The sequence below is a fragment of the Canis lupus genome, chromosome 7 (assembly GCF_011100685.1).
Source record: "Canis lupus familiaris isolate Mischka breed German Shepherd chromosome 7, alternate assembly UU_Cfam_GSD_1.0, whole genome shotgun sequence".
In the NCBI taxonomy this organism is placed as follows: Eukaryota; Metazoa; Chordata; class Mammalia; order Carnivora; family Canidae; genus Canis; species Canis lupus.
In genome coordinates this window covers 12,300,646-12,320,780 of record NC_049228.1, presented here as the reverse complement: position 1 = coordinate 12,320,780, position 20,135 = coordinate 12,300,646, and the positions used below count along the sequence as shown (strand labels likewise).

The 20,135-nt window shown below is 43.2% G+C and overlaps 1 protein-coding gene across 2 annotated transcripts in view; it reads left to right on the top strand.

Moving 5' to 3' along the window:
• Positions 1–20,135, top strand: part of PTPN14 (protein tyrosine phosphatase non-receptor type 14) — a 180,548-nt gene that overhangs the window by 57,043 nt on the left and 103,370 nt on the right. Inside the window, exons 1-2 of one of the 2 annotated variants that reach the window (XM_038542138.1) lie at positions 3,798–3,935; positions 12,810–13,137. In XM_038542138.1, the coding sequence (XP_038398066.1) occupies positions 12,964–13,137 (174 nt within the window). In that variant the 5' untranslated portion in view covers positions 3,798–3,935; positions 12,810–12,963. Of the gene's footprint in view, positions 1–3,797; positions 3,936–12,809; positions 13,138–20,135 lie in introns of those variants that run through there. The other variant, XM_038542137.1, reaches the window with a different exon arrangement.

Here is a 20,135-nt window from a genome sequence, read left to right as displayed (position 1 = left end):
CTTCCCTGCTCTGCCGGGAATCTGGTTCTCTGTCTGCCCCTCTCCCTGCTCATTCTCTCTCTCTCTCCTCTCTTTCTCTCTCTCTCTCTAACAAACAAATAAATAAATTAAAATCTTAAAACAATCTACCCTAGAGAAAGAATCAGAGGTATAGGCAAATTGTTTTGAGCAATAGCAAAACATCAAAACCGATGTAACATTTCAACAAATAAATGTTGATCTGCACTGTAGAATATTATGCAACAGTTTAAACTTGCTTTTGAAAAGTCAGTTTTACTTACTGAACTTACGTTCAGTAAGTTTTTCAAAAACAGTAATATAGGAAAATAGATAGTAATCAGAAAGAATGAAAGGTATCAGATGATGAAGTACGATCCCAACTATGTCAACAAATTTAAGATATACTTTTTTACAAGAATGGAATAAAGTATGCAAAACTTAGAAATTGATCCTCTTTGAGTGGTGACATTGGGGCAATTTTTGTTTTTCTCTCACAGTTTTCTATAATATTCAATTTTTTATAGTGAATTGATCATCAGGAAGGATTAAAGATATTACAATTTTTAGTTAAAGTAGAAAAGGAAAGGCCTGTCTAGGCCCAATAGAATGAAAACTCATCGAAATCCCAGGATTTAAGTGGTTTTAATTCCAATTGTGAAAAGGAATGCTTGAGCCCAAGTGATTTTTTTCAGTTTTGCTTTTGCTCCTAAGTAGTCAAGGTATGATTTATATGGTGCTAAAAGCTATGTGGTTAATGAGATTGTGTTCCAAGTATTGTTATGTGTGAAAGGGGCATATATGGTCAATGTGCATCTTACTGCACATGTAATCAATAGTAAATAGTCTTTCTTTTTTTTTTTTTTTTTTTTTTTATGATAGTCACACAGAGAGAGAGAGGCAGAGACACAGGCAGAGGGACAAGCAGGCTCCATGCACCGGGAGCCCGATGTGGGACTCAATCCTGGGTCTCCAGGATCGCACCCTGGGCCAAAGGCAGGCGCCAAACCGCTGCGCCACCCAGGGATCCCAATAAATAGTCTTTCAATAGTAAAGACTGAGCTTTGGAGCCAGTCTCTGCCACCTGCTAGCTTTGGAATTTTGGCCAGGTTATGTAGTCTCAGTTTCCTTATCTGTAAGCTGGGATTGTGAGGGTCAGATGATACAGTCAGTGCATATGAAAGACTAGCTCAATTCTGATACATGGTAATCACTCAGATGATATTATAGCTGACATGGTAAATGGTGGCTGATAGAATAATACCCCTGAAGGAAGACTTCTCCCCATTTTTTTTTTATATCTAGTATTTCGGAGAGACAGCATTTATTTATTTATTTTTAAAGATTTTCTTTACTTGAGAGAGCAAAAGAGCATGAGCAGAGGGAGGAACAGAGGGAGAAGAAGCAGCTGACTCCCCAACTGAGCAGGGAGCCCAATGAGGGCTCAATCCCAGGACCCTGAGATCAGGACTTGAGCCAAAGGCAGACATTTAATTGACTGAGCCATCCATGTACCCCAGAAGAGGCAATATTTAAAATATTGGGTTTTTTGTTTGTTTAACACATTAATACTCCAAAGATTATGAAGACAAAGTAGATGTTCTGTTTCCCCTTTTATCCCTCTGAGGATGGACATGTCCCACCCCTTACTCCAGCCTTGTGTAAGCATAAACACAAGATGACTAGCGTTGCTGTTTCCGCCTTATGTATTACCCTGTAACTTTTCCAACAAGCCAGTGGTTATAGAATTTTCGATGGGTGTTGCTCTGAGTTCATAGATTCAGATTTAACTAATTTTTAATAACTGCATAACACCCTAAATAAGGTGGCTATGCCAGAGTTCATTTGTACATAACTCTATTATAGATATTCAGGTTGTATTTAGTCTCCCACCATCTACTACAAATGACGTTTACTGCACCATCCTTGTAAATAATCCTTAAGATCCATTGCTTTTATTTCCTCAAAGTGGCATTGCTGAGTTAGAGTATGTGCTAATTATAGTGCAGAGGGATTTGAGGTTCTAAAAGCTGTAGAAAGCGTTGTTGGTTCCTGGCCTCGCACAATCTAGTTGAAGGATAGATTTGCCTTTCTTTTCCCAGGAAATTTGCCTTTCTTTTCCCAGGAAATTTTTGCTGATATACAAAGATTTCAGTAGACAAGGTTTATTTCCAGGGAGAGTTGAAATCCTTAACATTCTGAAACATACATATAAATCAGTAGAGCAAAGGGAGCCTCTTCTTTTTTTTTTTTTTTTAAATTAAGATTTTATTTATGAGAGACAGAGAGAAAGAGGAAGAGACACAGGCAGAGGGAGAAGCAGGCCCATGCAGGAAGCCTGATGTGTGGGACTCGATCCCGGGTCTCCAGGATCACCCTGGGCCAAAGGCAGGCGCTAAACCGCTGAGCCATCCAGGCGTCCCAAGGGAGCCTCTTGAATTAGGTTTACTCTATAGTATTTAAGGTATTTATCAGATCTGAATTTGTTAGAAATTGTACATATTTAAGTTTCTCAGTCTTTAAGAGCTAAGAGTCCAACCTGAGAACTGAAGCCCTAGACAGTTGCCCTCCTGTCCCCCACCCAGGGGGAGAGCCATCCCTGCAGATAGCATCTTGTCTCCAGAGGCACAGGCTTCCTCAGCACTGATGCAGTCAGCTGAGCCCATTTTCAGTTTTGAGGTCACTAGTGGTAATAGGAATGTCAGTGTGCTAACCACTTGTTTTTGTAACAGTAAAGTTACTGTGCTCGAAGCAGGTGCCTTTTCTTTGCAATGTCCCTGAGAGCTGCTTAGTACAATGTTAACGTTTTTACAAGTAGGTTGTGTGTGTGTGTGTCTAATAGGGGACAGAGAGCAGAAAGGACGGTTAGGATGGGCTTTCTGTGCGTGTGTGTGCATGTGTGCATGTCGTCTACCTATTATGTAGATGCCAACCTGTAGCATGACCATCTCTGTTTAGAAGCTTTGTTTTCTCCCATTTGTAATTAACGTTGGGTTACATCAGTTGGGATTATGCAACTCTGTTACAGCTGACACTAGTTCATACCTGTTTCCATTCTTTTCTCCCCTCTGATTCAACTTCTTGGCTCTGGAGAAGTGATTGCATTGTAACATTTTAGAACCCTCTTGGTTGTATTCCTTCTCACTGAAGTGGTCACTCTATTCTGGAACCCACTGGGCAGCATTCTGTCATGGTTCCCAGTCAGCGAGACCTGCAGTTGCTGGTTTTGCATTCACGGTTTGTCTCCTTGTGATAAATAGCCTTACCTTTAAAACTTCGATAACCATTGGCTTATTGGAAAGCAGTTCTTACTCTTGTGACACTTGGCAGTCTGCGTTTCCTTGGGTTTCCTGCAGTATTCAATGACAGGAACAATAAGGACAGTGACTGTGGACAGATGACTAGCGCTCACCGTGTGCCAGGCACTGGGCCAGGACTTGATGTATTGCTAACGGGTGCAGTCCAGCAGCTCTGCGGGGTGGGCACTGTTACCACCCCATAGTACAATCGCAGAAAGTGAGGCGGCCTCTGAGCTGTGGTTATATGGCCTGAGGGTGGCCCGTGCAGGGAAATCACTCCACATCTGGACAAGGTTCACCGGTGGGGCTGGAGCAACCAAGGAACGTGGCGATGTAGCCAGGGCAGCTGGGCGCTGGGTGCACACCGACCCACTTGGAGAGAGAGTTGGCAGAGAGGCGTGGCCGCCGCATATGTTTGGATAGGAAGTGACATGGGTGAGTCCTCCCATCCGAAAGCCCTGGACATGTGAGGGGAGTTGAGGGAACTCAGGCACAGGCAGGAAGGAAACGGGAGAGGGAGGTGTGGAAAACTTTGCTAAGGGAGGTCACTTGCCACAGCCTCTGGTGAAGAGCCCCCTGTCTCGATCAGCTCCGTCCCTTCGGGGTGCACATCCCAGAGGAGGGTGAAGCAAGTTGGAGGTATGTTTACCTTCAGCGAGTTTCTTTTGTTTTGATGAGTGAGTCATATGAACAGGCTGGAAAAATCTCTTCGTTTGCTCCTGTGATTGTGTTTTTCAAAGTGGTTTTTGAAGGGGTGGTATGGGATGGGCTAGGATTATCCCTCTCTGCAGTGCAGACTGAAACTGTAGAAGCAAAGTTGTCTAGGTAAGAGGCACTGGGTTTGGAAGGGGGGGAGGAGGAGGAATGGGATGCAGTGACGGAGCCAGGACCCCGATCCTGCTGCCATGCCCTCTGGATAGACCATCCTAGGACTCAGGACCATTTCCACCATATTGGAATAGAGTCCACTCTGGGTGAGCATAGATAGACTGCAGATGGCATGTGGAAGCCTTCCTTATAAAATGTTGGCTATTTTCATGATGATTTTTATATCACCAGGTTGTTTCCTATCTCCTTTCTGGGCCTTTTTAGCATGGTTCATTGAGTAAGAGCCCAGGGTCAGCTAGTGGCATTAGTAGCTGTGTGATCTTGGGCAGGGTCATAACCTCTCCAGCCTTGGTGCCCTAGTCTCAAAAAGGGGGAGTCAGGAATAGCCATCTCATAGGGCCGTTGGAGATAATTCTTAGCAGAATGCCTCCATCATTGTATCTGCTTTAAAAATTACTGTCTTCTTAGTGTTCTGACACTCGCAGGACCCTCCCCTGTTTTGCTTCCTCGCTGTGATTAGCTGTGACATTCCAGGACGCACATCACCATGGGTGTAGACACTGACGGCAAAAAGAACTGGATTTGGAGAGCTGCAGATTCTACAGTCTCTCAAAGAAGGGTGGAGTCTCGTAGACAAAGCATTCCTGGCGTGAATAGACAGAGAAAGCTCCTCAGAGAAGTAAGCCAGCGTCAGGTGTTCTGATACAGTTGATGAAGCAAGTTGCACGGGGAAAAAATCCCTTATCCTCTGCCTGACTGATTGTTCTTTGCATCTTATTCAGCTTGTCAACTTTAACTTGCAAAAAAGAATTTTTCTTGCCCTCTTTTAAAAATGGAATGAAAAACCATTACTGTCAGTTTCATCTGGTTAAAGGCAAGTTTCGTTTTGGAAGGGCAAGAGGGGTTTGCATGGCAGGAGACTTCTGACCCCTTTTTCCTGTAGCAAACCCCCACAAAGTGGGCACTGTTTTCTGTTTTACCAGATTACTTTATAAAGTGCCATTTAGGGGCGCCTGGGTGGCTCAGTGGTTGAGCGTCTGCCTTTGGCTCAGAGCGTGATCCCGGGGTCCTGGGATTGAGTCCCACATCGGGCTCCCCGCAGGAAGCCTGCTTCCCTCTGCCTGTGTCTGCCTCTCTCTCTGTGTCTCTCATGAATAAATAAATAAAATCTTAAAAAAAAAAGGTGCCATTTTTTTTTAAAAGATTTTATTTATTCCCAGAGAGGCAGAGACACAGGCAGAGGGAGATGCAGGCTCCCTGCAGGGAGCCTGATGCGGCACTCAATCCCGGGACCCCAGGATCATGCCCTGAGCCAAAGACAGATGCTTAACCGCTGAGCCACCCAGGTGCCCCAAGAGCTATTTTTTGGGGTTATTTTTAACCACCATGCATGGGACTGTTTACAAGTATACTTATTTACTGCCATCTTAACCAAAGTATGCTGGATGTTACTCATCCGTCCCTATTTACTACAGGGTGCTTTCAACACAGTCTTCCATGCTGTGGAATGCTTATTTTTATAGTTTACCTCCCTCATTGCCATTTTAATTCCCTGCCCACAGACTTTTCTTTATCTATTTTAAATCTGCTAAGGGCTAAGAAGCAAAGTATGTAAAGGTATATAAAGTTGGAGTAAATGAACTGTGAGGGTGGTTTGCCTTTTTTTTGTTTCTCGAGCAAAGCGTATGTTGTTGGAATTAAGGACTTTGTGATATTCGATGGTTTAAAGGATATTTTGGTTCCATTTCCTGGTTTTCAGCAATATTCTACATGTATGTAGTTGCCCACATAGCCACCTTTTGTGGAGGTGAGGTGCCATTCCAATGGTGCTAGGGCAGAAATCTTTGTTCTAACTTCAAATACAGCTCCAGATTTGGACAAATTTCTCTCCCTCCCAACACTGGATGTTTAAAAGTGAGTTAGCTGGAAGGAGAGGAAGGAATTGAAAAATGTGACCATTCTGTTTTTGTTGTTCTAATTATTTAGCAACCAACAGTTCTTTGGCTTGTGTTTTAAACCTTGTACCAAATTTTACTCAGCTTCAAAAAATTCAATATATGGCTGTAACCTGGGCACTCTGTAGCACTAAAACTTACAGAAAGTGTGATTTTCACTGAACACAACTACGTTCCTCTCTGCTCTTCTGTAAGTGGGAACCAAAGAAGGATTTTCCATAGTCCTTTTTGCCCCGTATCCTCCTACCCCTTTTTAAAACTCTCCCTAGAAAAATGACATAGTACTTTTCAAAACTGAGCTGTGCCTAATGCAGGTTTATACACAGGATGGACTAATTGCATCATTTTTTCCTTTCTCACACCCAGACTAGGGTTACATAGTTCTGTGAGGTGTGCTTGGGAGTTGTAATAATGTGGAATGCTGGAAAAGTTCCAGAGACTGTTAGTAAATACAGAATGCAGCTGAACAGCAGTTACCTTCTGTTCGTGATTTCAGAACTTACCCTTAGGAAAAAACAACAACAAGGCAAGTCTGTATAACATGGCATGGGAAATAAAAGGATGACCGTGTTAAAAATTTGGATTTTAATTTTTCCCTTTCCCCTAAAGACTGTACGGGTAATTCAAGAAAGAGGAGTAAGCTGTATTTGGTTGATATCATGAGAAGTCTCTCCACATCTTACCCATCATATTTAAAATTTTTTAGATCAGCCAACTAGTGCTCGCTTCGGCAGCACATATACTAAAATTTAGATCAGCCAAGTGACTTTTTTTATATGAGAAACCTTGCTTTGCTTTGTGTTTTTAACATGGCAGGTGTTTTGTTGTTATGTTTAGGGGGGAGAAAAGAAAATAGAAGGTGCTAGAAAATCGAAGGTGCTAGAAAATCTGCAGCTGATAGTTAAAAAGATGAAAACTTACATATTATATCTTTTTTAGGAGGCTGATTGGTCAGGAATAAGTTTTAGAAGTGACTTTGAAGCTTTTCTGTATGTTCTTTCCTACTGTATGTAGCCTATTCTATTGAAGGCCTTTAGTGTAGTGTTTACAGAGCAAATATCCCTACAAATTGCTTTCAGCAATCACGGGCACACTGGAATTCTTTATCACATCAGTAATTCCATTGTAGTTTCTGCAAAGAACCTCCATGGGATGTGGCATCTCTCTGGTCTTTGAGACCACCCCCAGTCTAAGACACATCAAGGGCTGGAAAAGGCAAACTTGGGTGGTAGGAATGTTATTTTGGAAATCTGGGTTCAATTTTTTTTTTTTCTTCCAAAGAGCACCAGCGAGCCGAATTAACTTCTCATCCCTCTTCTCCACTGTTTAGCCTCTCTTAAGCCCCTACAAGTCAGACCTCTCCCAGGCTCCAGATTCCTCAGGTGGCACTTGAGGTCACTTGAAGGCCCCTGCCCTAGCTTAGCCTCAAAAACTCGACTATTTCAGGATTCATTCTTTGATTCATCATAATGACAAATATTTATTTAGCTTTCTGCTGTGTCCAAAGGAAGACCACAAATCTGAATCTGACACATTTCTTTCCCTTTGAAATTCTATTTAGGGAGCTAAAACGCATCCAGGGGTTTCTCTAGGGTGAGGGAGACTGTGATATGCCATCAGCTATAGAGACACAACCATATGGGTTATTAGACCAATGACCATAAATTGCAATCAATTTCCATTGGGGGAAAAAAACAGTTGTTTAACACAACACACTATATACCTGTTGTTGACGAAGATAAGAAAAAGGCCATGGCCTTCCTACCCATGTAGGATGGACTGTTTATGGGAGCATTTCTTCTAATGGTTGGCTCCTTTTTGCTCCAGGTGTCAGCATTTGGGGGATTACAAAGTAGAGTGCTGAGAGGATACGTGGGTCAAGTTTTATACTTGGTCAGTTTCCCCAGGACTTGTCATACCTTCATGTTCAACTCCATGTTGTTTGCTTTGCCTTTTTTTTTTTTTTTTTTAAGACTGTAGGTGATAAGATACCCAAGTCCTTCTTTTTATAGCTGCTCTACTATCCTTTGAGCAAACGGGGCTTCCTGTCCTGGGGGGCATGGGAAAGGGACATGTTTCTACCTGTTGAGTTCTTCACAGAAGCATTTTCTCACTGGCTTCTCACAAACAGGTGGGGAGGGTGTTATTTTCACAGATGAGTAAACTGAGGCTGGGACAGGTTACGTCACTTGGCATTCACCCAGGCCAGTTCTTGCAGGAAAGTTTGCACATGTTCCCTTTGTTTCCAGAGTAAAACTCTGGTCCTTAGAGAGGACCTCCCTGCTCCACTGTACTTCACACCTTCTCCATGTGGGTGTCCTTCCTCCAGGCAGCCTTCCAAACACACTTCCCAGTTGCTTCAAGGAATGGACCCCAGAGCCTGAGAGGTCAGAGAGTTGGTGGCACTTTCCCTGTGTGTTTTTTTTTTTTTTTCACATTTGCTTCTTATCCCCGTGATTCTAGTCACTTGAAGGGCTAGGGTCTAACTCTTATCCGATGCTATCTTTCTCACTCTGGTATATCTTTGAAAAACAGGATCAACAGATGATGTTTTGAAGTTAGAGTACGTTACTGTTTGTCTTGAGAAAAAATTATGGTCAGCACTGTTGGTTTCACTATTTATACTAACAACAACAACAAAAAGTCCCTTCCATTAAAGTTCCATGAATGGGTCTCAGCAACATTTGCAGCCTGGTATTATTTACTGGGTATGTTCTTATAGATAAATAAAACTCTAGACTTTATTTGTAAAGAAAAAAAATGACTTTATTTGTAAAGGAAAAAATGTAAATTTTTTCCATTAAAAAAATCTTATGGTAAACAGAATTGACGACCCCCTAATTAACCTCTTTTGAAAAGCCAATTTCATCAGAAAATCTAAAGAGTCATAAACATGTGACCTTTTTATTTTTTTATTTATTTTTTTTTAATTTTTTTTAAATTTTTATTTATTTATGATAGTCACAGAGAGAGAAAGAGAGAGAGGCAGAGACATAGGCAGAGGGAGAAGCAGGCTCCATGCACCGGGAGCCTGATGTGGGATTCGATCCCAGGTCTCCAGGATGGCGCCCTGGGCCAAAGGCAGGCGCCAAACCGCTGCGCCACCCAGGGATCCCAACATGTGACCTTTTTATGAGAATATGGCACTTAGTTCTAGGTTTTATAATGTTGTTCATGTGCTAAAGTAAATATGATGGGGCCCCTGAGAACCACACGAGGAAGGTCATGAGAGTGCCAGGAGCCAGACTTAATTAATGGAGAGGACTTGCTTGTAATAGATCTCACAGGCAAGTCTACTGTCTGTGGCATATCTTCATCCCTGCTCCCTCTGGTCGTCAAGGACAAAGCAGAAGAATTGGGCTTAAAATACAGAGGGTGCTGGGTTACGTATAACGTCGAACTCTGTGCCTATAAATGGTTAAAAGATGGACTCATGATACATGTGCTATGGATTCCTTGAGAACTAGACATGGAGGATAATTCATGGGCTATTAAAATGTTAAAACTGAAAGGGACTAAGAGGTCATCTTTTCTAATCCTATCGTTTCAGATGAGTGTCACATAGATTGTTTACTTGAAATCATTTAGGTGGAACCCATCCTAGAGGTGAGGGGTGGCTTCAATGAGCATCTGAAAGCTCTTTCTTCCAGAAGGACAGCTCTACGGCCACACAGGTTCTGGGTGTGAAGGCCATGAACTTTTAATTTAGGTGAAAGATCTGGGTGTGAAAGAGAGAAAAAACATGTCTCTAGCTCCAGAGGCATTTAGAGTCAAAAGTGCTAATACTTTAAACACAAGTTTGATGAGTATGTTAAAGTAAGCAGAAATGATGTGGGAGTTCAGACAAAGAAAGAAGACTTTGATGGGAGGGATCAGAGAAATCTATTGAAAGAGGCAGCTACGTTTCAACTGAGCGATAAGGACTATGTTTAGTACTGGCATTGAGGGTTGCCTTTTTTTTTTTTTCTTAATCTTTTGATTATGAACATTTTTAGGTAGACAGAAAAGCTGAAAGAACAGTGAAGTCAATATCTCTACACTCACCATCTAGATTCAACAGCTGTTAATGTTTTGTCATATTTCTTCAACTCTTAATTTGTCTAGGTATATATTGCTTTTTTAAGCCATTTTTGAATAAATTACAGATATTATGACATCTTTACTGTTAGATGTATCCACTGGCATCTCTTGAAGCATTCTGTTAGACAAGCACAATTCCACTATCAAAAGCAGAAGAAAATTATCAGCAATACATTAATATCATCTAACTTCTAGGGTCTATTTCAAATTTCCCTTGTTGCCGCTTGTCTTTTATAGCTATTTTTTAAAACCTGGATTTGATTAAAGTTCACACATTGCATTTTGTTTTTATAGGTCCTAAATCTTTTCTACTCTAGAGCTGTCCACCTCCCCCTGCTCGCTCGCCTGCCTCATTCAGTTTTTTTTTTTTTGTTTCACAACATTGACTTTTCAGACCAGTTTTCTTATAACTTTTTTCTTGATACCTTACCTGGCAAGTTTCTTGCAAACTGGATATTTTAAAAATCTTTAAAATCGTCAGGCATTTTTTAGGAGATCTATTGCCAGATTTGTCAGTTGTTGCTTCTGACATACCATTTTTGGTAGCTAATATATTTTAAGCTAATCTGTATTTGCAAAAATAATATAAGGCAACTATAAAATGTTAAAACAGTTCAGAAATGTATAAAATAGGCTTCTATATAAAACCACCTCTGTGTAGCCCTATTAATCCTTTTAGTGAACATACATTCTTTCCCATTACATTGTGGTTTTTTGTTTAGTATAAAAATTGCAATCATCTCTATATTTTGTGTATGTTTACTTTTTATTTCACTAACTGTGCATTATGGATGGCATTCTGTAAAACATACAGCACAGATTGTTTTTAATAGTGGCTGGGATGAACGTGTACCTAGCCAGCCACATTCTTTCATAGGTGTTTAAGGTGAGACACACCCAAATGTAAAGTGCCTGGCCCAGGATTAAAAATGTGGCCTATGCCCACAGAACAAATATTTTTCTCTGTTTGAGGTTCCCTGGTTTATATATGAGTTAAATCTTAGTGTCTGCTCTCCTGTGCTTCAACAAGTGAAAGAATGTGTGAGTAGTCAACTCTTAAGGGCTCTGTATTTGAATTCTGGCTCTCTCTTTTTTGCTTTTTTGGGTGGATCCCTACATAGTCTTTTCTACAGATATCAGATCATCAGGTTGGCCTACCTTAGAGGTAAACAGGACACTGTGCCAACACAAAGTGATTTAGAAATGTTAATAGATTTCACCAAGCCACAGTCTCTAGAATGTGTATTTTAAGCCATCATAAAACATATACCTGTCATGCTAAGGAATGTGCTGGAGGGCAGGCACATCAAAGACTGGCCGAGGGAGTCTGGGAAGTATGTTTTGCTGTGTTGTAGGGTTGTGCCCTGACAACCTCAGTGAGGCCTGGGGTACTGACAGGGAGTGGTTTCTAAATAGTGAAGCCATTTTATTTATTAATTCAGGAATTTCTGTTAGTAGTTATTTGCATTTGCCCATCTAAGTGTCTGGGAGCTCATAGGTAATTCTGTGGATGAAGGGTGTGAAGACAGACCGAATCTGCTTGAGTTAGGGAGTCAACAGAACAATCATAGGAGCAAGTGATGGTCTTTTGAACTTAACGGAGAAGAAAGAGTTGAGCAGAGAGGCTGCCTGGACATTTCTGGCTTCTTTGGAAGATACACTTAATGAGCTCCCAGTGGGAGTGTTGGCTGGCTCAGGGTGGAACAGTAAGGCCACTTTTATTGTTGTTGTTTTATTCTGGTGTTCTCCATGACAATCACATCATCACTTGACTTTCGTGGGACATCAGGATGTCCATATATCCCATTACTAGTAAGTTAAATTATCTATAATTTGGTGACAGGGCTTTTGCATCAAGCATTTTGTAAAAGAACAAAATGATGGGCGACTCCCCCACATCTAACTGTTCAACTCTTTGGTAAAGAAAAACGCAGAGAATCATGATCTTAAATCCACAAAAGGATTCATATATTTAAAACTTTTTCAAACGTACGATGTTATTGACTCTGTAAAATGTGCATTCCTTCCATTTTCTGTCATCCATTCTAAGTGTAGAAGTAAGAAAGTAAAGTAAATAAAATAAATATTAAAATTAAAGACAAATGTTAATGAAAAAGAAAGAGGCAGTGTTGCAAAGAGGAACAAGGAACGAGAGAAGAGTCTATGTTCAGGATCAACGAGTCACTTAGATCATTAAAGCTCCCTTCTTCTGTTGAAGGGGATCCTAAAATCTACACCATCTGGTGGGGTTAATGAGATCAAAATGAGATAATCTATTTAGAAGGTAAGCAGGGCTCAGATTCCACTCCTGCTGCTTTCTTGAGTGGATATAGGATGATACACGAAAGAAGCGCGTGAACTTCAGTTGCACAGACATGGGTTTGAATTCTGGCTCTGCCGTTCACTCTGTGCATCCTTGGATGAGTTCCTTTCATCTCTCCGACCCTCTGTGTCCTCAGCTGTCCAGTAGATTTGATCAGATCTGCCCCCTTGTAAGATAAGTAAAGAGCCTGCCAAGAAGCCGCAGAGCTTGCAGGATCTCGAGTGGGGATGTTCAGCCGTCGGGGGCCGTGGGCTCACGTGCGGGGAATGTGCCACAGCGTCCAAAGCTCCCTCGGGGCTCATGACCTTGCTGCTTTTCCCTTTGCAGCGCCCCTCGGGAGTGCCGCACCGGGCATGGCCACCTTTCCCGGCATCTGGAGGAGCACGTGTGCGAGTGTCCTCACCCAGTCACGAAGCTGCTGAGGCCGTCGCAGGGCCGTGGGCGCCAGGAGAGGAAGGCGGCGTCCGAGGGCCGCATAGCCATGCCTTTCGGCCTGAAGCTCCGCCGGACGCGGCGCTACAACGTCCTGAGCAAGAACTGCTTTGTCACGCGGATCCGCCTGCTGGACAGCAATGTCATCGAGTGCACACTGTCGGTGGAGAGCACGGGGCAGGAGTGCCTGGAGGCCGTGGCCCAGAGGCTGGAGTTGCGGGAGGTAAGAGCGGGTGTGCGGGAAGGGGTCCGAGCCAGAACTCTCCCGGGGCCGGCCACCTGCCCCAGCCTCGCGTCTAGAAGGATCCTGCTGTCCTTGGCCCGGGCTCGATCTTACAGCCTCTGTGCATCAGGAGGCCTGCTCCGGTGCCGTGCGGAGCAAGGACCCGGCCCAGAGCCTTGCACGGGGTGGTGGCTTCCCCTTTGTTCCCGCCGGTGAGGAGGTTGGGGGGCAGCGTCTAAAGTCATCGTCTGTCTCTAAAACCATTGAGTGGGTGGCCGGGGTCTTGGCAGCCAGCTGCACATCTAGGAGAAGACGCCCACTTAGGGGCTGGATGCAGCTGCTTTTTGTGTTTGTTTGTTTGTTTCTATATTTTCCTCTTCAAAGAGGGGGGAATAAATTGAAAAAGTGTTTAAAACAAGCAAGACCACTGAGGCTCTTTATGGGCGCTTGTAAAATGGGCGTTTTGTTCCCTTCAAGATTCCTCACCACCCTGCTTTTCTTCGGGCCGCCTGTGAGACTCTTTTGGGTTTTAAGCAGAGCTGGGGTTGACCGTGAAGGCTGTCCCGTTATCACGGTCCCCAGTGAGACTCCCAGGCGCTGTGGCCCGGTAACATCAAGCAAGCCCTGCTCTTTCCAGTCTTCCAGACGTTCAGGCTCCGGGGAGAAGCCCACACACGCCCGTGTGTCCTCTGCCCGTGGGGCAGACAGGCCAAGGGGGGAAGGTTGGTGTGGTCGAATGGGTGCCAGTGCCGGGGTGACTACAGCCCCTGAGATCTGAGGACCAGGAAGAGCTCTGTGGTGGCCCCCTAGGCCCTGTGAGCACGTTGCCCCCCACCTCAGGGCGGGGGTGGTGTGAGGGGATGGTGCTGCTGGAAGCGATGGAGGTTGCTGTCTCTCCGCACACCCTCGTTCGTGATCCACCTTCTCACCACATACACAAAGGAATTGGGGTCAGGGAACGTCTTCTGTCCCCTTGGCGTCCTCCACAGGCCGACTGCCGTCCCCTGGGGGACTGTTTCACCTGAGCACTGCTGTCTCCTGCCAGTCTTCGTGTTTGTACTTGGGTTTCTGTGATCAGGGCTTCCTCTGACGTTTATTTTCCTGTAACAGAGACTCTCCTGTCCAACAGCTACATGGAGCTTGAGAGCTGGTCCCTTTTTGCTTCTTGGTAGCACCTTTGGGTGTACATATGTAAATATATGCGTGGGCATAAAGGAAAAACCTTAATAGTGAAGATTGGTTGTTTAGACGACTGGTCTAAAAGCTTTAAAAGATTGTTTAAAAAGATATGCAGTTAGTTCCACTTTTGAGTATTCTCAGTAACTCACATTAAAGTAACTATTCTTTGCATGCATCAGGGGGCACTATCGCATGTGCTTATTAAGTAGTCACAGTCTCAGTCTTCTGTGTCTGGGAATTGGGTTTAAATTATCATTCTGTCACTTAGTAGGTGTGCTTGGAAAAGTCACTGCCCTTCTCTGGGCATCAGTTTTCTCATGTGTAAAATGGGAATAATGGTACTCACCTTACTTGTCTTATGGACTGTTGTAAATAGTATAGAAAATGCCTAGTGCTGCATCGAATAATTTGTAATTGTCCCAGTTTTAGTGTCTTAAAAGATTTTTGATTGAAAAAAAGCTTGGGCGACCGCAGCGTGCCAGGGTACTATGTTAGGACTTGATGAATGAAGATAAATAGGGTATAATTTTGGTTCAAGAGATGCACAGGTGAGTAAGGGAATCCGGCATTTAAATAAGCAGTTCAGATTGAATGCTGTCCATGCTAACCTGCAGTGCAGGGGCAGGCCTGAAAGGCAACAGCTCTTCTTAGTGTTGTGCAGTACACAGTCTGCACCGCCGACCACTACGGCCCTGGGAGGGGGAGAGGGTGTTCGGTGAAAGATGAACAGAGCCTTCACTCTCTGCATGGGGACTTGAAGGATGCATAGGACTTCAGCAGGTGGAAAAGAAAGCAAGGCCATCCAGGGCATGGGGAATTGGATTTTTGAAAATCCAAGGACTCAAAAGGGCAGGCGCCCTTTTGGGGGTGGAGAAGGCATCTCTGTGAATCCCCAGGTAGAGGTAGAGTCTAAGGTGCAAGCGGAGGTGGGTTTGGAGAAGTATAGGGCAATAATTACTCTCTGCAGACTATTGTTTCTCTCAGGGAGAGGGCAAAGGTCAAACCCGGATTAGCTCACAACTGTGTTGTCACAAAGGATAAAGCAGTGAAGTCCAGATTCTACTGTCAAGTGTGTGTTGCAGGGTGATTGATCTTCTAATGCTAAGGTGGGGTTGACATTTAACGCTGGCTTTATTTTGACATGCTCTAAATGGGTGCATCCACATTAGAGCCAGTCACTTTCTTTTTTTAATTGTATGCTTTTGTTCTGTGACAGATGACATTGAAGGTACGGCCTTTTGTGAAACAATACTATAGCTACTTTCAAACTAAAGGAGGAGATCAAGCAATCTTCTCCTCTGTTCTTCACTTGCACATTCACACCTCAAGGAGGAATGCATTCTCCCAGAAGCAGGAGGAGGAGGGGATCAACATAGGGTCTGCTTTACTCACTTGACTTTCTTTGTATTCAGGTCATTTTCCAAATAGAGCTGATGGAGCTTGAGAAAGGAAAGTGAAAATCCGTCTAAACTATAGCAAAATGTTTAGTCTGTCTTAAAGCTTGGAAACCAGATAATTGTGGATATCTGGCTTCTTCATGAGAGGTGTTCTGGAGGCTAGATTTATCTTAGACTCTAGAAGAGCTTTATATTAGGAAAGGAAAATTAATTTTGATTTAATTTTTGATCTACATTAATTATTTGTGTTTTGCCACTTCGTTTGATCATTTTAGACTTTGGTTTTCTTTCTTTTCTTTTCTTTTTTCTTTTTTTTAAAGATTTTACTTATTTGTTCATGAGAGACACAGAGAGAGAGGCTGAGACACAGGCAGAGGGAGAAGCAGACTCCATGCTGGGAGCCCAACGTGGAACTCAAACTTGATCCTCGGTCTCCAGGATCATGCCCTGGGCTGAAGGCAGGAGCTCAACTGCTGAGCCACCCAGGCGTCCCTTCAGTTTTATTTCTTAAAGCAGTTTTAGCTTTATAGCACAACTGAATGGAAAGCAGAGAGTTCCACACACTTCCTGTTCCCCACTCCCACGCCATCCCCTACACCAGCGCAGAACATTTGTTACAGTTGATGAACCCGCATTAACACATCATTATCACCCAGATCCGTAGTTTACATTAAGGTTCACTCTTGGTGTTGTACATTCTGTGGGTTCTGACAAATGTGTAATGACATGTATCCATATGGTAGACTTTTTGGGAGTCACGTTTGGTTTTGTTGTTGTTGGTTTTTTTTTTTTTAAGATTTTATTTATTTATTCATGAGAGACACAGAAAGAGAGGCAGAGACACAGGCAGAAGGAGAAGGAGGCTCCCTGCAGGGAGCCCGATGCGGGACTCGATCCCGGGACCCCAGGACCACGACCTGAGCCAAAGGCAGACGCTCAACCGCTGAGCCACCCAGGCGTCCCTCACATTTGGTTTTGAACGTCCTGATGTGCTGACATTTTGAATGGCATCTAGAGAACCCAGGCCCTGGCTCATAGGATCAGCAAATACAGTCGTCCCTGAGGGAAGCTGAATAGGAGAGGGTCCCTGCTCCCAGAGACTCTGGAATTTAGAGAATAGGACAAACAAGAAACAAAGCAAAGGGAATAGCCCATGCTGAGGTAAAGAAACAGGACAGCCCATGGAATTTTCAGGGATGGGCAGAGTTCATTTTGCACTGATCTTGTGTGTGTGTGTGTATGTGGAGGGGTCATGGCAGGGAGGGTAGGAGTGTAGAAAGGCAGACGGGAGTCTGCTTTTGAAGGGTTTGATGTCTCTGGCTAGGGAGTTTCAACTGGATTCTGTTTCTAAACTGTGTCACAAAAATAATTAAAATAACCCTTACCTTTTAATGCACCACGTATTGTGCTGAGCACCCTCCCTATATCAATTCATCTAATTCTCTTAGCTCTGTGAGATGGCTCCTCTAGCTGTCTCCATGCTACAGACGGGGATACCACAGCACAGGGTGACCTGCTGGCCGTGACTGGGCTGGCTCCCACCCAGGCAGCCTGACTCTACTGTTCGAATTCCCAGGGGTGCATGTGTAGTGGTAGAAAAGGAGCTGTGGTAAAATGCTTTGGGAAACACCCTCATAAATGCTACTTTTTAAAAAGGTGTTGAACTCAGTGTTTCACAATTATTTTAGCCTTCTGTTAAATCCTCTTTGAATTGCCTGGAGAATAAAATGCTGCCATGAGATGGGAATACATCTAAGGGTTTCAAGGCGGAGTGTGACCATGAACACCTTGCATTTTAGGAAAAGTACCAAATAGCAGAAAGAGAATGAGGATTGGGGTAACAGGAGGGACAGAAGTGCTAGCCGGCTGGACCTAGCAATAGTGCTGGCAAGAAGAAATCAAATGGACTCCTTAGGGAAAACAAATTTTTAAAAATTGTTTTAAGTTCAGAAAAACAAAGTAGGTATGAATTTCTGGCTAGGAACTCTTTTTTTTTTTTTTTTTTTTTAGATTTTATTTATTTATTTATTTAAGAGAGAGAGCACAAGCCAGGGGAGAGGGAGAAGCAGACTCCCCAATGAGCAGGGAGCCCAGTGCAGGGCTTGATCCCAGGACCCTGGAATTATGACCTGAGCTGAAGGCAGACGCTTAACTGACTGAGCCACCCAGGTGCCCCAGGAATTCTTATTGAGGAAGACACTTAAAATGTAGAGGCTCAGAAAATTAGAATTCTGATAATATTTCTTCCTCACTGCTGCCTGTGGAGGTGACAGCCATCTGTTACTGGGCATCATGGCCTCCCTCAGACCTCTGGTGGAGCCCAAGATCATTAAAGAGGACCAAGAAGTTCATCTGGCACCAGTCAGAATGATGTGTCAAAATTAAGTGCAACTGGCAAAAACCCAGAGACATTGACAGTAGGGTGCACAGAAGATTCAAGGGCCAGATCTTGATGCTCAACATGGGTTACGGGAGCAACAAGAAAACAGAGCACATGGTGCCCAGGGGCTTCTGAAAGTTCCTCATTCACAATGTCAAGGAGCTTGAAGTGCTGCTGATGTGCAATGAATCTTACTGTGCAGAGAGGGCTCACAATGTATCCTCCAAGAACCCAAAGCCGCTGTGGAAAGAGCAGCCCAGCTGGCCATCAGAGTCACCAATCCCATGCCAGGCTCAGAGTCACCAATCCCATGCCAGGCTGCTCAGGGAAGAAAATGAATAGACAGCTTATGTGCGTGTCGTATTTGTCTTAATAAAATCATAAAACTACAAAAAAGAAAAGAATTCTGATAATAGTTAAAACATGTTTGGATTAATGGATGTCACCCTTCTCTTCAAATGAGATCCTAGGTGGAACTTCAATCTATAAAATGGAGCTATTGTGTTTGCAGAGGGGTTGGATGTCTGGAACCCCATCTCCTTGTACCCTTCCTATCTTCCAATACAGTTTGAAAATCACTGACCTAAGTTAAGAGAGAAATAGTTAAAACAGTGTGTCTTGTGACTAACTCTCGTATGTAAAAAACAAAGGCCTGGAGAAGCACCAGGGTTTATGGCTATGAATGTGAGCCTAGACCAAGCTGCTTGAATTTGAGTCCTGCCTCTGCCACTTATTACCTATGTAATCTTGGATAGTTACTTAAATGCTCTGTGCCTCAGTGTCCTCATCTATAAATAAATGGAAATGGTAATAGTAACCTTCAGGACTTATTGGGAGGATTAAAAGAGTTAGTTTCTGCAAAGTTGCCACTGTTACATAGAACTTGGCACATAGGAAGCACTCAATATGGCAGTCCCCTTGGTGAGGCACCATGTGGTCTAGATCCTGCCGCATACTTCCAAAAAGTGGGCTCTTACCATTTTATAAGTTTGCCTGTTTCATTTTTAGATGGCTTGAATTGTTAGAAACTGTGATCATGCATTGAGCCAAAATCTTTCAGTTTCTTAAAGAGTTAAGATTGTATTCTCCAATATTATAGCCACTGGCCGCATGTGGCCACAAAACACTTGAAATGTGGCTACTTTGAACTGAGAACTAACTTTGCAGTTAGTATAAACACATATCAGATTTCAAAGATGTAGTATGAAAAAAGTTAAAATATCTCATGAGTCACTTGTATTAGTTACATGTTGAAACCATGCGATTTTGAATGTAGTTTATTTATTTATTTATTTTTTAAAGGTTTTATTTATTTATTCATGAAAGACACAGAGAGAGACAGAGAGAGGCAGAGACACAGGCAGAGGGAGAAGCAGGCTCCATGCAAGGAGCCCGATGTGGGACTCGATCCCAGGACCCCAGGATCACGCCCTGTGCCGGAGGCAGGCGCTAAACCGCTGAGCCACCCCGGGATTCCCCTTGAATGTTATTTTAAATAAGATTTATTAAGATTAATTTCACTTTCCTGTACTTTTTTAATGTAGCTGTTAGAAAATTTAAAATTAAATATGTGACTTACATTATATTTCTAGTAACAGTACTCTTCTTAGAAAAGTAAGAAGGCCATGTTAATAGTAATAAGGAATATTAAGAACTTTATTGGAATATGAAGAATTCCAGTAAAATGTAGAAATAGGCTAGATTATTTCCTTTAGGGATACTCCTGACTCTACTTTTAATTAAAAGATAATAAATGGGGAATCCCTGGGTGGCTCAGCGGTTTAGCGCCTGCCATTGGCCCAGGGCATGATCCTGGAGTCCTGGGATCAAGTCCCACATTGGGCTCCCTGCATGGAGCCTGCTTCTCCCTCTGCCTGTGTCTCTGCCTCTCTCTCTCTCTGTGTCTTTCATGAATAAATAAATAAATAAAATCTTTTAAAAAAATAAAATAAAAGATAATAAATGGAGGAGGGATAAAAAATTTCCACAAAGGTACCTTCGTGGCTAAACTTTATTCAAGACAGAGAACCATTGCTTTATTA